Source organism: Eretmochelys imbricata, chromosome 16 (genome assembly GCF_965152235.1).
Source record: "Eretmochelys imbricata isolate rEreImb1 chromosome 16, rEreImb1.hap1, whole genome shotgun sequence".
NCBI lineage: Eukaryota > Metazoa > Chordata > Testudines > Cheloniidae > Eretmochelys > Eretmochelys imbricata.
Window position 1 is genome coordinate 3,593,606 of NC_135587.1, and position 13,032 is coordinate 3,606,637.

General features: G+C 43.9%; 1 protein-coding gene across 11 annotated transcripts in view; it reads left to right on the plus strand.

Annotated features, from left to right (window-relative positions):
• Positions 1-13,032, plus strand: part of EXD3 (exonuclease 3'-5' domain containing 3) — a 556,345-nt gene that overhangs the window by 243,287 nt on the left and 300,026 nt on the right. For all 11 annotated transcript variants that reach the window (XM_077836023.1, XM_077836024.1, XM_077836021.1 and 8 more), the window contains one exon: positions 3,077-3,208. In XM_077836023.1, the coding sequence (XP_077692149.1) occupies positions 3,077-3,208 (132 nt within the window). The remainder of the gene's footprint in view (positions 1-3,076; positions 3,209-13,032) is intronic.

The following is a 13,032-nucleotide window of genomic DNA, read 5'->3' on the forward strand; positions in this document are numbered from 1 at the left end:
GAATGTCAGAGGGATGGGAATAAGTTTCTTTTACACTTTATATTCAGCCAGAGGTGAGAGAAATTACACTGCATCTCAAAATGTAAAATAAAGCAAACACATCCCAGAACAAAGTGGCTCTGTGCGGCTTATCCATCATGATTCAATGCAATTCACTTCCCATCCATTTCACCAAGGAGTAAAAAGAGATTCCTGTTTCTTGGCTGTATCAGTACTGACAACACTATCTGCTGTTCTAATGCTTTGGAGATTTTCTTTAGGCTTGGAGGAGATGGGCTGGAAATGCCAAACACAGGCCCAATTGGAAGATTGAATTGCTTTATGTGTGTGAAAAAAAATAGAACAGCCCCTGCACTCAGCCCCATAGCAAATGCCCATATCCCTCAATGAAACAGAATGCAATTACCCTCCCAAATACCATTAATGCATGTTTAACTATAGCATTCAGTAGTTGAAATGATACAGTACCCATTGTAGAAGATCATGTGCCCTGTCTTGTGACCCACAAATTCATTTAGAGCAGTAAAACCGCTGGGGATTGTGAGGACTACAGATTCCAGACTGCAGATACAAAAAGTCCTACCTGTCTTCACTTTCTGTTTGTACCTGGAGCTGGAGTAATCATAGAATCTACCTTGCGGGTTTACTAGTTAATACAGTTTGTTGCTGGGTGCATGAAAGAACCCTTTAAATACTGAGGCCACATCTACACTAATGAGCTTACAGCTGAACGGATGCAGCTGCACTGTTGTAAGATCTCTCGTGGAGCCGCTCTATGCTGACGGGAGAGCGGTCTCCCATTGTCATCATGAAACCACCTCCGGGAGTGCTGGTGGCTGTGATGGCGAGAGAAGCTCTCCCACCAACATAGCGCTATGCATACCACCACTTACGCCGGCAAAACTTAAGTCGTATGGGGCTGTTTTTTTTAACACCCTTGAGCGACATAAATTTTGCTGGCATAAGTGATTGTATAGACGTGGCCCTTGTCTGGTTATTTAGGGCTCAGTGCTGCAGTCATAACAGAAGTGGAGCTTCCATTGACTCTACTTTTAACACTTCTCCTAGCTCCATAGGTACTTCACGATCAGACCCATTGGTAGGAGGCAGAGGGAGGGAACTGCACTAGGAAAATAACTACTTTAGGATGTAGAGTATTGTATGGGGAATTGACTGTTGCCATTTGATTCATAGCACTTGTACGTCCCTTGTGTATGTTACAAAATGACAGCAGGGTTATACACTAGTAAACACTAGGCTTGTTTACTAAAGTTAATTGATTACCAATTATCTCAAAGTAGTTAACACATTTACGAAGGCTAGTCTGGACGTTCCCTAAATGTGTGTTCCAGGATACAAACATCTGTGCTAAACCTGTCTGTGGAACACACGTGTGGGGAGTGGCCACAGTTACTACCCAAGCTAAATGGCAACCAGCTAACTCGAGGTAAAAAGGTGCAGTGCAGATAAACTTAGGAAGGTGAAGTGGTGTCTGTGACGGGTTGGATCACAGAAACCCCCTTGGGGCTGCCACCTGATGTGCCAAGACAAATTCTGCCCCTGCTTTCCTTGCCAGCTTGGGACTCCAGCACCCTGTCTCGCTGAGCCAGACACGCCAGTCTGCTCCAGCACAGACCCAGGGTCTGAGCCACATGCTCCAAAGCTGCAGACTTAACTGAAAGCAACTTAAGAAGTGTTCCTGTCTTTTAACACTCAGATGCTCAACTCCCAGTGGGGTCCAAACCCCAAATAAATCTGTTTTACCCTTTATAAAGCTTACACAGGGTAAACTCATAAATTGTTCACCCTCTATAACACTGATAGAGAGATATGCACAGCTGTTTGCCCCCCATTATTTGCCCCTAATACATACTCTGAGTTAATTAATAAGTAAAAAGTGATTTTATTAAATACAGAAAGTAGGATTTAAGTGGTTCCAAGTAGTAACAGGCAGAACAAAGTGAATTACCAAGCAAAATAAAATAAAACACGCAAGTCTAAGTCTAGTACAGTAATAAAACTGATTACAGATAAAATCTTACCCTCAGAGATGTTTCAATAAGTTTCTTTCACAGACTGGATGCCTTCCTAGTCTGGGAACAATCCTTTCCCATGGTACAGCCCTTGTTCCAGCTCAGGTGGTAGCTAGGGGATTTCTCATGATGGCCGCCCCCTTTGTTCTGTTCCACCCACTTACATATCTTTTACGTAAGGCGGGAATCCTTTGTCCCTCTGGGTTCCCACCCCTCTTCTCAATGGAAAAGCACCAGGTTAAAGATGGATTCCTGTTCAGGTGACATGATCACAAGTCACTGTAAAACTTCATTACCCACTTGCCAGCCCACAGGTACACAGGAAGACTTACCAGTAAAACAGAGCCATCTACAGGTAATTGTCCTGGTTAATGGGAGCCATTAAGATTCCAGATTACCATTAATGGCCCACACTTTGCATAACTACAATAGGACCTCAGAGTTATATTTCATATTTCTAGTTTCAGATACAAGAGTGATACATTTATACAAATAGGATGACCATGCTCAGTAGATTATAAGCTTTGTAATGATACCTTACAAGAGACCTTTTGCATGAAGCATATTCTAGTTACATTATATTCACACTCATTAGCATATTTTTATAAAATCATATAGAGTGCAACGTCACAGTGCCAAGCTATTGTCAAGTGCTAGCTTCTCATTTCTTAGCTTGTTTTTTCTCATACCGGCGTACAATCTTCCAGCTGGCCTCAGTATGAGAGCAATGGTTAAATAAAATCCCCCATTTCCATCCTAGAGAGCACCCCTACAGTTGTGTATCTAAATTAAAGGGGAATTCAAACTGGCTATCATGTGGTATATTCTGAACATTATATTGCTCCAGCAAGCTCCAAGCTCTTTACAAAGGTGGCTAAGTGTTAAATTACCTTCTGTGTTTGCTAGATCTGAATTTAGTGAGGTAACACAATAGCATCAAACTTTGTTATTAAAACCAAAGCTACCATATGGAAATGAGCCCAGATCCCAGCAGTGTGAGTGCATTGATTGACATCTCTTTGGTGTGTGATTTTCTTTTGAAGCTGCAGTCCCAGGTAGGAGAAGGAAGGTGTTTCTCTGTGGACTGTTCGGAAAAAGCAAAGGAGCAGGCCTTCCAGGTTCTGAAGCACTTCAATGTTCAAGTATCCCTTGCAGATGTCTTCAGCCGTTGTCAGGTAGGACTCTTCCTTTCTGAATTAGCATTACTGCTTGAGCTGTGCACAGCTGACACCATTGTAGTACTCAGGTTTCACATCCTTTGGTCTTGCTTTGAGGTTCCAGGTTTCCCACCTGGACTTGGGAAAGGTTTCACAAAGGAGTGTGTCTTTTGGAATGTGCTAATATCCTTTAGAAATGTTGGTGAATAAGTTAGAATAGCACAGATGCACATGAAGAGTGTTAGCGTCTGGTTTCAGATCTTCTTTTAACCTTAATGTTCATGGATATAGTCTTCTTTGTTCCTCCTTTCTTTACCTAGCATGTGCTGTTTTAATTATAAGGCATGGTTAATATGGCTCTGTCATTTTGATAACTGTTGATTACACTGATGGGGAAGGGTCTGTAGGTTTTGAAGGCTAGGTTTTTTTGTCTCAGGGTCTGTTAGGTTGGTTACTTTGTTGCCAGCTGATAGATCTAGGTTGTGTTTGGCATTAGATACTCTTGGATTGTTTGGGTTTTTTAAAAAATAATTTTTGATTGTGTTAGGCCTCAATCTTCTCCATACTCTGATCTCCTCCAGTTTCACTGTTTCAGTCATTACATTAACATGCTGAAATCGATTCCTTTGAAAACTGTAATGTGACTTGTAACATCTTGTGACTTGTAACATCTCTTATCTTATCAGGGTTTTAAAGAGAGGAAGGGAAGAAATATACAAAACTAACTAGAAAGGGAGCATTCCTTTATGGGTAAATGAGCCAAGTCTACAGTGGGCCAAGAAATGAGCCAAGAAACAGTATCTTCTGTTTCATTCACTCTGGTAAATAGCTACCAGGGTTTCCCAGCACTGTGGAGCTTGCAAATTTTGCACCAAAGGCAATGAATATTGGGAAAGCACATCAGAGTGTGCTTTCCTAGAATTCCACTTATATCTGATTTCAAAAGTTGTTGAAACAGTGTCTGTAAGTCACTCAGAAAGCGGGTGGTCCAGATGTTCAGTAACACCCATAAGATGGGAATATCACAGTGCTGATCAGATGGTGTGGACATAGTCTGGGTCAGATACTGCATCAGGACAAAATGATATATTCAGATATCCGATAATGTACTTGTTCTTTTTTCAAAGTAGCAGCCATGTTAGTCTGTATCTGCAAAAAGAAAAGGAGGACTTGTGGCACCTTAGAGACTAACCAATTTATTTGAGCATAAGCTTTCGTGAGCTACAGCTCACTGCATTGGATGCATGGAGTAAAAATTACAGTAAGCAGTATATATACTGCAGCCCATGAAAAGATGGGAGTTGCCTTACCAAGTGGGGGGGTCAGTGCTAACGAGGCCAATTCAGTTAAGGTGGAAGTGGCCTATTCTCAACAGTTGGTTACTTTTGTAGTGCTAACGAGGCCAAAGCAATCAAGGTGGATGTTGCCCATTTCCAACAGTTGACAAGAAGGTGTGAGTCTCAGCAAAGGGAAAATTACTTTTTGTAGTGATCCCTCCACTCCTAGTCTTTATTCTAGCCTAATTTAATGGTATCCAGTTTGCAAATTAATTCCTGTTCTGCATTTTCTCGTTGAAGTCTGTTTTTGAAGTTTTTTTGTTGAAGGATTGCTGCTTTTAAGTCTGTTGTTGAGTGTCCAGGGCGATTGAAGTGTTCTCCTACTGGTTTTTGGATGTTACAATTCTTGATGTCTGATTTGTGTCCATTTATTCTTTTGCGTAGAGTCTGTCTGGTTTGGCCAGTGTACATGGCAGAGGGGCATTGCTTGCACATGATGGCATATATCACATTGGTAAATGTGCAGGTGAGTGAGCCTCTGATGGTATGGCTGATGTGGTTTGGTTCTATGATGGTGTCCCTTGAGTAGATAAGCAGACAGAGTTGGCTCCAGGGTTTGTTGCAAGGATTGGTTCCTGGGTTAGTGTTTTTATTGTGTGATGTGTAGTTGCTGGTGAGTATTTGCTTCAGGTTGGGGGGCTGTCTGTAAGCAAGGACTAGCCTTTCTCCCAAGATCTGTGAGAGTGATGGGTCGTCCTTCAGGATAGGTTGTAGATCCTTGATGATGCGTCGGAGAGGTTTTAGTTGGGGGCTGAAGGTGATGGCTAGTGGCATTCTGTTGTTGTTTTTGTTGGGCCTGTCCTGTAGTAGGTAACTTCTGAGTACCCTTCTGGCTCTGTCAATCTGTTTCTTCACTTCAGGAGGTGGGTATTGTAGTTGTAAGAATGCTTGATAGAGATCTTGTAGGTGTTTGTCTCTGTCTGAGGGGTTGGAGCAAATGTGGTTGTATCGTAGAGCTTGGCTGTAGACAATGAGTCGTGTGATGTGGTCTGGGTGAAAGCTGAAGGCATATAGGTAAGTATAACAGTCAGTAGGTTTCTGGTATTGGGTGGTGTTTATGTGACCATCGCTTATTTGCACTGTAGTGTCCAGGAGGTGAATCTCTTTTGTGGACTAATCCAGGCTGAGGTTGATGCTTGGGTGGAAATTGTTGAAATCCTGGTGGAATTCCTCAAGGGCCTCCTTCCCATGGGTCCAGATGATGAAGATGTCATCAGTGTAGCTCAAGTAATGTAGGGGGGCATTAGGGGACAAGAGCTGAGGAAGCGTTGTTCTAAGTGAGCCATAAAAATGTTGGCATACTGTGGGGCCGTGTGGGTACCCATAGCAGTGCCACTGACTTGAAGGTATAAATTGTCCCCAAAGCTGAAATAGTTGTGGGTGAGGACAAAGTCACAAAGTTCAGCCACCAGGTTTGCCGTGACATTATTGGGGATACTGTTCTTGATGGCTTGTAGACCATCTTTGTGTGGAATGTTGGTCAGAGGGCTTCTACGTCCATTGTGGCCAGGATGGTGTTTTCAGGAAGATCACCGATGGATTGTAGTTTCCTCAGGAAGTCAATGATGTCTCGAAGATAGCTGGTAGTGTGAGCCTGAGGAGGGAGTCTACATAGCCAGACAATCCTGCTGTCAGGGTGCCAATGCCTGAGATGATGGGGCATCCAGGATTTCCAGGTTTATGGATCTTCGGTAGCAGATAGAATACCCCAGGTCAGGGTTCCAGGGGTGTGTCTGTGCGGATTTGTTCTTGTGCTTTTTCAGGGATTTTCTTGAGCAAAATTGTTGGGCGATCAACAGGTTATCTCAAGTGCTTCTATACAAATGCACAAAGCCTTGGAAACAAGCAGGGAGAACTGGAGGTCCTGGTGATGTCAAGGAACTATGACGTGATTGGAATAACAGAGACTTGGTGGGATAACTCACATGACTGGAGTACTGTCATGGATGGTTATAAACTGTTCAGGAAGGACAGGCAGGGCAGAAAAGGTGGGGGAGTAGCACTGTATGTAAGGGAGCAGTATGACTGCTCAGAGCTCCGCTACGAAACTGTAGAAAAACCTGAGTGTCTCTGGATTAAGTTTAGAAGTGTGTGCAACAAGAGTGATGTAGTGGTGGGAGTCTGCTATAGACCACCGGACCAGGGGGATGAGGTAGATGAGGCTTTCTTCCGGCAGCTCACGGAAGCTACTAGATCGCATGCCCTGATTCTCATGGGTGACTTTAATTTTCCTGATATCTGCTGGGAGAGCAATACAGCAGTGCATAGACAATCCAGGAAGTTTTTGGAAAGCGTAGGGGACAATTTCCTGGCGCAAGTGCTAGAGGAGCCAACTAGGGGGGGCGCTTTCCTTGACCTGCTGCTCACAAACCGGGTAGAATTAGTGGGGGAAGCAAAAGTGGATGGGAATCTGGGAGGCAGTGACCATGAGTTGGTTGAGTTCAGGATCCTGACGCAGGGAAGAAAGGTAAGCAGCAGGATATGGACCCTGGACTTCAGGAAAGCAGACTTCGACTCCCTCAGGGAACGGATGGCCAGGATCCCCTGGGGGACTAACATGAAGGGGAAAGGAGTCCAGGAGAGCTGGCTGTATTTCAAGGAATCCCTGTTGAGGTTACAGGGACAAACCATCCCGATGAGTCGAAAGAATAGTAAATATTCAAGTTGCAGTGGGGGAGGTTTAGATTGGATATTAGGAAAAACTTTTTCACTAAGAGGGTGGTGAAACACTGGAATGCGTTACCTAGGGAGGTGGTAGAATCTCCTTCCTTAGAGGTTTTTAAGGTCAGGCTTGACAAAGCCCTGGCTGGGATGATTTAACTGGGAATTGGTCCTGCTTCGAGCAGGGGGTTGGACTAGATGACCTTCAGGGGTCCCTTCCAACCCTGATATTCTATGATTCTATGGCAGGCGACCAGCTTGGCTTAATGGTGAAATCCTAGCGGATCTTAAACATAAAAAAGAAGCTTACAAGAAGTGGAAGGTTGGACATATGACCAGGGAAGAGTATAAAAATATTGCTCGGGCATGTAGGAATGATATCAGGAGGGCCAAATCGCACCTGGAGCTGCAGCTAGCAAGAGATATCAAGAGTAACAAGAAGGGTTTCTTCAGGTATGTTGGCAACAAGAAGAAAGCCAAGGAAAGTGTGGGCCCCTTACTGAATGAGGGAGGCAACCTAGTGACAGAGGATGTGGAAAAAGCTAATGTACTCAATGCTTTTTTTGCCTCTGTCTTCACTAACAAGGTCAGCTCCCAGACTGCTGCGCTGGGCATCACAAAACGGGGAAGAGATGGCCAGCCCTCTGTGGAGATAGAGGTGGTTAGGGACTATTTAGAAAAGCTGGACGTGCACAAGTCCATGGGGCCGGACAAGTTGCATCCGAGAGTGCTGAAGGAATTGGCGGCTGTGATTGCAGAGCCATTGGCCATTATCTTTGAAAACTCGTGGCGAACGGGGGAAGTCCCGGATGACTGGAAAAAGGCTAATGTAGTGCCCATCTTTAAAAAAGGGAAGAAGGAGGATCCTGGGAACTACAGGCCAGTCAGCCTCACCTCAGTCCCTGGAAAAATCATGGAGCATGTCCTCAAGGAATCAATCCTGAAGCACTTGCATGAGAGGAAAGTGATCAGGAACAGCCAGCATGGATTCACCAAGGGAAGGTCATGCCTGACTAATCTAATTGCCTTTTATGATGAGATTACTGGTTCTGTGGATGAAGGGAAAGCAGTGGATGTATTGTTTCTTGACTTTAGCAAAGCTTTTGACACGGTCTCCCACAGTATTCTTGTCAGCAAGTTAAGGAAGTATGGGCTGGATGAATGCACTATAAGGTGGGTAGAAAGCTGGCTAGATTGTCGGGCTCAACGGGTAGTGATCAATGGCTCCATGTCTAGTTGGCAGCCGGTGTCAAGTGGAGTGCCCCAGGGGTCGGTCCTGGGGCCGGTTTTGTTCAATATCTTCATAAATGATCTGGAGGATGGTGTAGATTGCACTCTCAGCAAATTTGCGGATGATACTAAACTGGGAGGAGTGGTAGATATGCTGGAGGGGAGGGATAGGATACAGAAGGACCTAGACAAATTGGAGGATTGGGCCAAAAGAAATCTGATGAGGTTCAATAAGGATAAGTGCAGGGTCCTGCACTTAGGACAGAAGAATCCAATGCACCGCTACAGACTAGGGACCGAATGGCTCGGCAGCAGTTCTGCGGAAAAGGACCTAGGGGTGACAGTGGATGAGAAGCTGGATATGAGTCAGCAGTGTGCCCTTGTTGCCAAGAAGGCCAATGGCATTTTGGAATGTATAAGTAGGGGCATAGCGAGCAGATCGAGGGATGTGATCATTCCCCTCTATTCGACATTGGTGAGGCCTCATCTGGAGTACTGTGTCCAGTTTTGGGCCCCACACTACAAGAAGGATGTGGATAAATTGGAGAGAGTCCAGCGAAGGGCAACAAAAATGATTAGGGGTCTAGAACACATGACTTCTGAGGAGAGGCTGAGGGATCTGGGATTGTTTAGTCTGCGGAAGAGAAGAATGAGGGTGGATTTGATAGCTGCTTTTAACTACCTGAGAGGAGGTTCCAGAGAGGATGGTTCTACACTATTCTCAGTGGTGGAAGAGGACAGGACAAGGAGTAATGGTCTCAAGTTGCAGTGGGGGAGGTTTAGGTTGGATATTAGGAAAAACTTTTTCACTAGGAGGGTGGTGAAACACTGGAATGCGTTGCCTAGAGAGGTGGTGGAATCTCCTTCCTTAGAAGTTTTTAAGGTCAGACTTGACAAAGCCCTCGCTGGGATGATTTAATTGGGGATGGGTCCTGCTTTTGAGCAGGGGGTTGGACTGGATGACCTCCTGAGGTCCCTTCCAACCCTGATATTCTATGATTCTATGATTCTACCTTTCCCAGAGCTGTAGAAGAGCACTGTGTGGCTCGAAAGCTTGTGTTTCACTGCAGAAGTTGGTCCAATAAATGATCTTACCTCACCCACCTTGTCTCTCTAATATCCTGGGCCCACGTGACTACAGCTATACCCCAGTTTATGATACAGGTGTTAGAACTGCTTAACATCGCAGTTCTGTAATCTGTGCTGCTCTTCAATCATCAAAAAGAAAAGGAGGACTTGTGGCACCTTAGAGACTAACCAATTTATTTGAGCATGAGCTTTCGTGAGCTACAGCTGAAGTGAGCTGTAGCTCACGAAAGCTCATGCTCAAATAAATTGGTTAGTCTCTAAGGTGCCACAAGTCCTCCTTTTCTTTTTGCGAATACAGACTAACACGGCTGTTACTCTGAAATCTTCAATCATCGTTATTTATGCTGTATAAAGCAATGCCTAGCAAAATCCAGTTACGTACCCTCCTCCTTCCAGAAAAAATCTGTACCTGTGTATTATGATGGTAAAAGAGCTGTATTTATTCACACATGCTAGGGGACAGGCCCTGTTTTTGTGGCAAATTGGTTTGTATTTTTGAAAAGATATTTAGAGCGAAGCACACAGGTAAATATATATATAAAATAGAGAGATAGGACTAAAGGTTGTAGTATAGTGATGTGCAGGTAAGGACTCAAGTATGCGGTGCAGTATTCTCATGTAAGCGGCTGCCTAAATATTGTTGCAGTGTCTTGTTATACGTTGATATGTCTACAAGTAGTTGCTGTAGTTGTGTAATTTTAGCTCAAAATCTTCTCTGTTTGTTGGATGTTACAAGTAGCTATTGGCTAAAGTCCTATTGCTTCTCAACCCGCTTTTGGGGCTGTCTAATCCACCCTGTTGATCTCGTCTATATCTTATATTAAATTTAACCACATTGTAAGGATGTGGCATTTCAGTGCTGACTTGCATCCAGAACCAAGAAGATTCAGATGTCTCCGAGGTTGCACTAACAACTTGTTTTGTGTACAGTATCTTTCCTCTCACAGGGAACCCAAACCCCTTACAACTCTTTGCTATAGGAATTACTTCCTCACTAGCTATTGCCTCATTCCAGTGGGAGTATTGGGTGCCCAGGACCTCTGGAAATCAGGCTACCAGTGCAGATCATGCTGTACAACCGTGTTGGTGGGGCATTTTTAACCAAAAAAAAAAAAGGGAGGGGCCAGGCAAAACCATACTGTTCCTTGGGATCTTCAATATGAACACAGAGTATGCAAAACTTAGTTTTTAAGATCTTGTCTAAAAGGCCCCACTGCACTTCCGACAAGAAACTTAATGGAGTTAATTATGTTTACTCAGGATGAATGAAGGACAGACTAGACCTTAAACCACCATAAGCCATCCCCCCATCCCCTCCACAGTATGTACTCTGACTTTGGGCTTGTCTACACTACCCAAAGGGGTCGATCTAAGATACGCAACTTCAGCTACGTGAATAGCATAGCTGAAGTCGATGTATTTAGATATACTTACCGCGATGTCTTCACTGCGGTAAGTTGACAGCTGACGCTCTCCCGACGCCTCCGCTTGCGCTCCTTGTTCTGGTGGAGTACCGGAGTCAAGGGGAGAGCACTCAGCAGTCAATTTATCGCGTCTCCACTAGACGCGCTAAATCGACCCCCACTGGATCGATCGCTGCCCGCCGATCCAGCAGGTAGTGTAGACAGGCCCTTTGTCTTGACTGGCTTAAGGACCATGGCCTTTGAATATGAGCTCACTCTGGTGCTCCCTTGGCATGAGAGCTGTCACTTCTGCAAAGGCAATCAGGAGCTTTCAACTCTCTTCATATCACAGAAGTCCCATTGGCAATCTGACAAAAGCTAGTGCAGAGATTTCAAGGGAACAAATGGGAAAGCCCAAGCACTGTATAATATTTATTCAGCAGGGTCAGCTGGGCAATGTGGATGTTTGACCTGCATCACCATCATTCCTTGTCTTCATGGAGCTGAGCTTAATGGTCTCTCAACTACAGGCCCTTGGCTGAAGAAAGTTCTATTCCACTGCCAGAGAGCTGGAGGTTCATTATCAGCTGTGATAGTCAATCATAGATAAGCATTTTCTGTGTGTTGCAGGAAGCAATGTGAACAGTGGCACTTTAGAGACTAACACATTTATTTGAGCATAAGCTTTCGTGGGCTACAGCCCACTTCATCAGATGCATAGAATGTAATATATAGTAAGAAGATATATATACATACAGAGAACATGAAAAGGTGGAAGTTGCCATACCAATTCTTAGCGGCTAAGTAAATAAAGTGAGCTATTATCAGCAGGAGAAAAAAAATTATTTTGTAGTGATAATCAAGATGGCCCATTTCAGACAGTTGACAAGAAGATGTGAGGATGCTTAACATAGGGAAATAGGTTCAATTTGTGTAATGACCCAGCCACTCCCAGTCTCTGTTCAAGCCCAAGTTAATGGTATCTAGTTTGCAAATTAATTCCAGTTCAGCAGTTTCTCATTTGAGTCTGTTTTCAAAGCTTTTCTGTTGGAAAATTGCCACCTTTAAGTCTGTTACTGAGTGACCAGAGAGGTTGAAGTGTTCTCCTACTGGTTTTTGAATGTTATGATTCCTGATGTCAGATCTGACATGTTCTCTGTATGTATATATATCTTTTTACTATATGTTCCATTCTGTGCATCTGATGAAGTGGGCTGTAGCCCATGAAAGCTTATGCTCAAATAAATTTGTTAGTCTCTAAGGTGCCACAAGTCCTCCTGTTCTTTTTGCGGATACAGACTAACACGGCCGCTACTCTGAAACCTGTCAGGAAGCAATGTGTCATCCTGCCTGATTCCCTGTCTCACAGAGCAGAGTTTAGAAGATGGATTTTAGATCATACAATCCATATACTGGTGCCTTTGCTCATCTTGAAGGACCTAGAGAAGTTCTTAGGGACTGCCCTGGGATTTTTTAAGGTCAGTTACCAAACCAGGTTGGTTGGAAGACTTTATGAAGCTTAGGTTGTAAAATTATGCCTCAGCAGACCATTGTGTGTGTCTGTCTGTCTGTCTGTCTACACAGGTACATATAGCTGAAATCCAGGACATTCTAAATTAATTTTAAAGTTTGAGACCCCATACCCATTTTTGCCTTTCACCAACATCATCTTGTTGTACAGCATCCCGAGCACCTTGATCGGTTAGATTATTATCTGCTAGACATGGAATGATCTCTGAAGGGAAGCAGAGAAACTCCACTGCTTGGACATTTAAAAGTAGATTGATTACAACACTAAAGATACTGTAGGGAACAAACCTGTACTGGCAGAGACTGATGACTTACTAGATCTTTCTTCTCTGCCTCCTGTGGTTTTATGAAATCTCTATCAGTAAAATCTCACATGAACTCTAGTGAAGCAGCTGCAGATAGTTTCATTTACATTTCTGACTATACAGTGATAAGTTTGTTTATTTAATGATCTTTTGCAATAGGACTGAGGTACACAGGACTATCATTTCCTTTTACTGGCTAAACAGATTTTTGCCATAGAAAACCCATTGTGATAGTGGAGCTAAATTCAGGAGAGGGGAGCAGGAAACTTTCCACTGGGAGTAATACT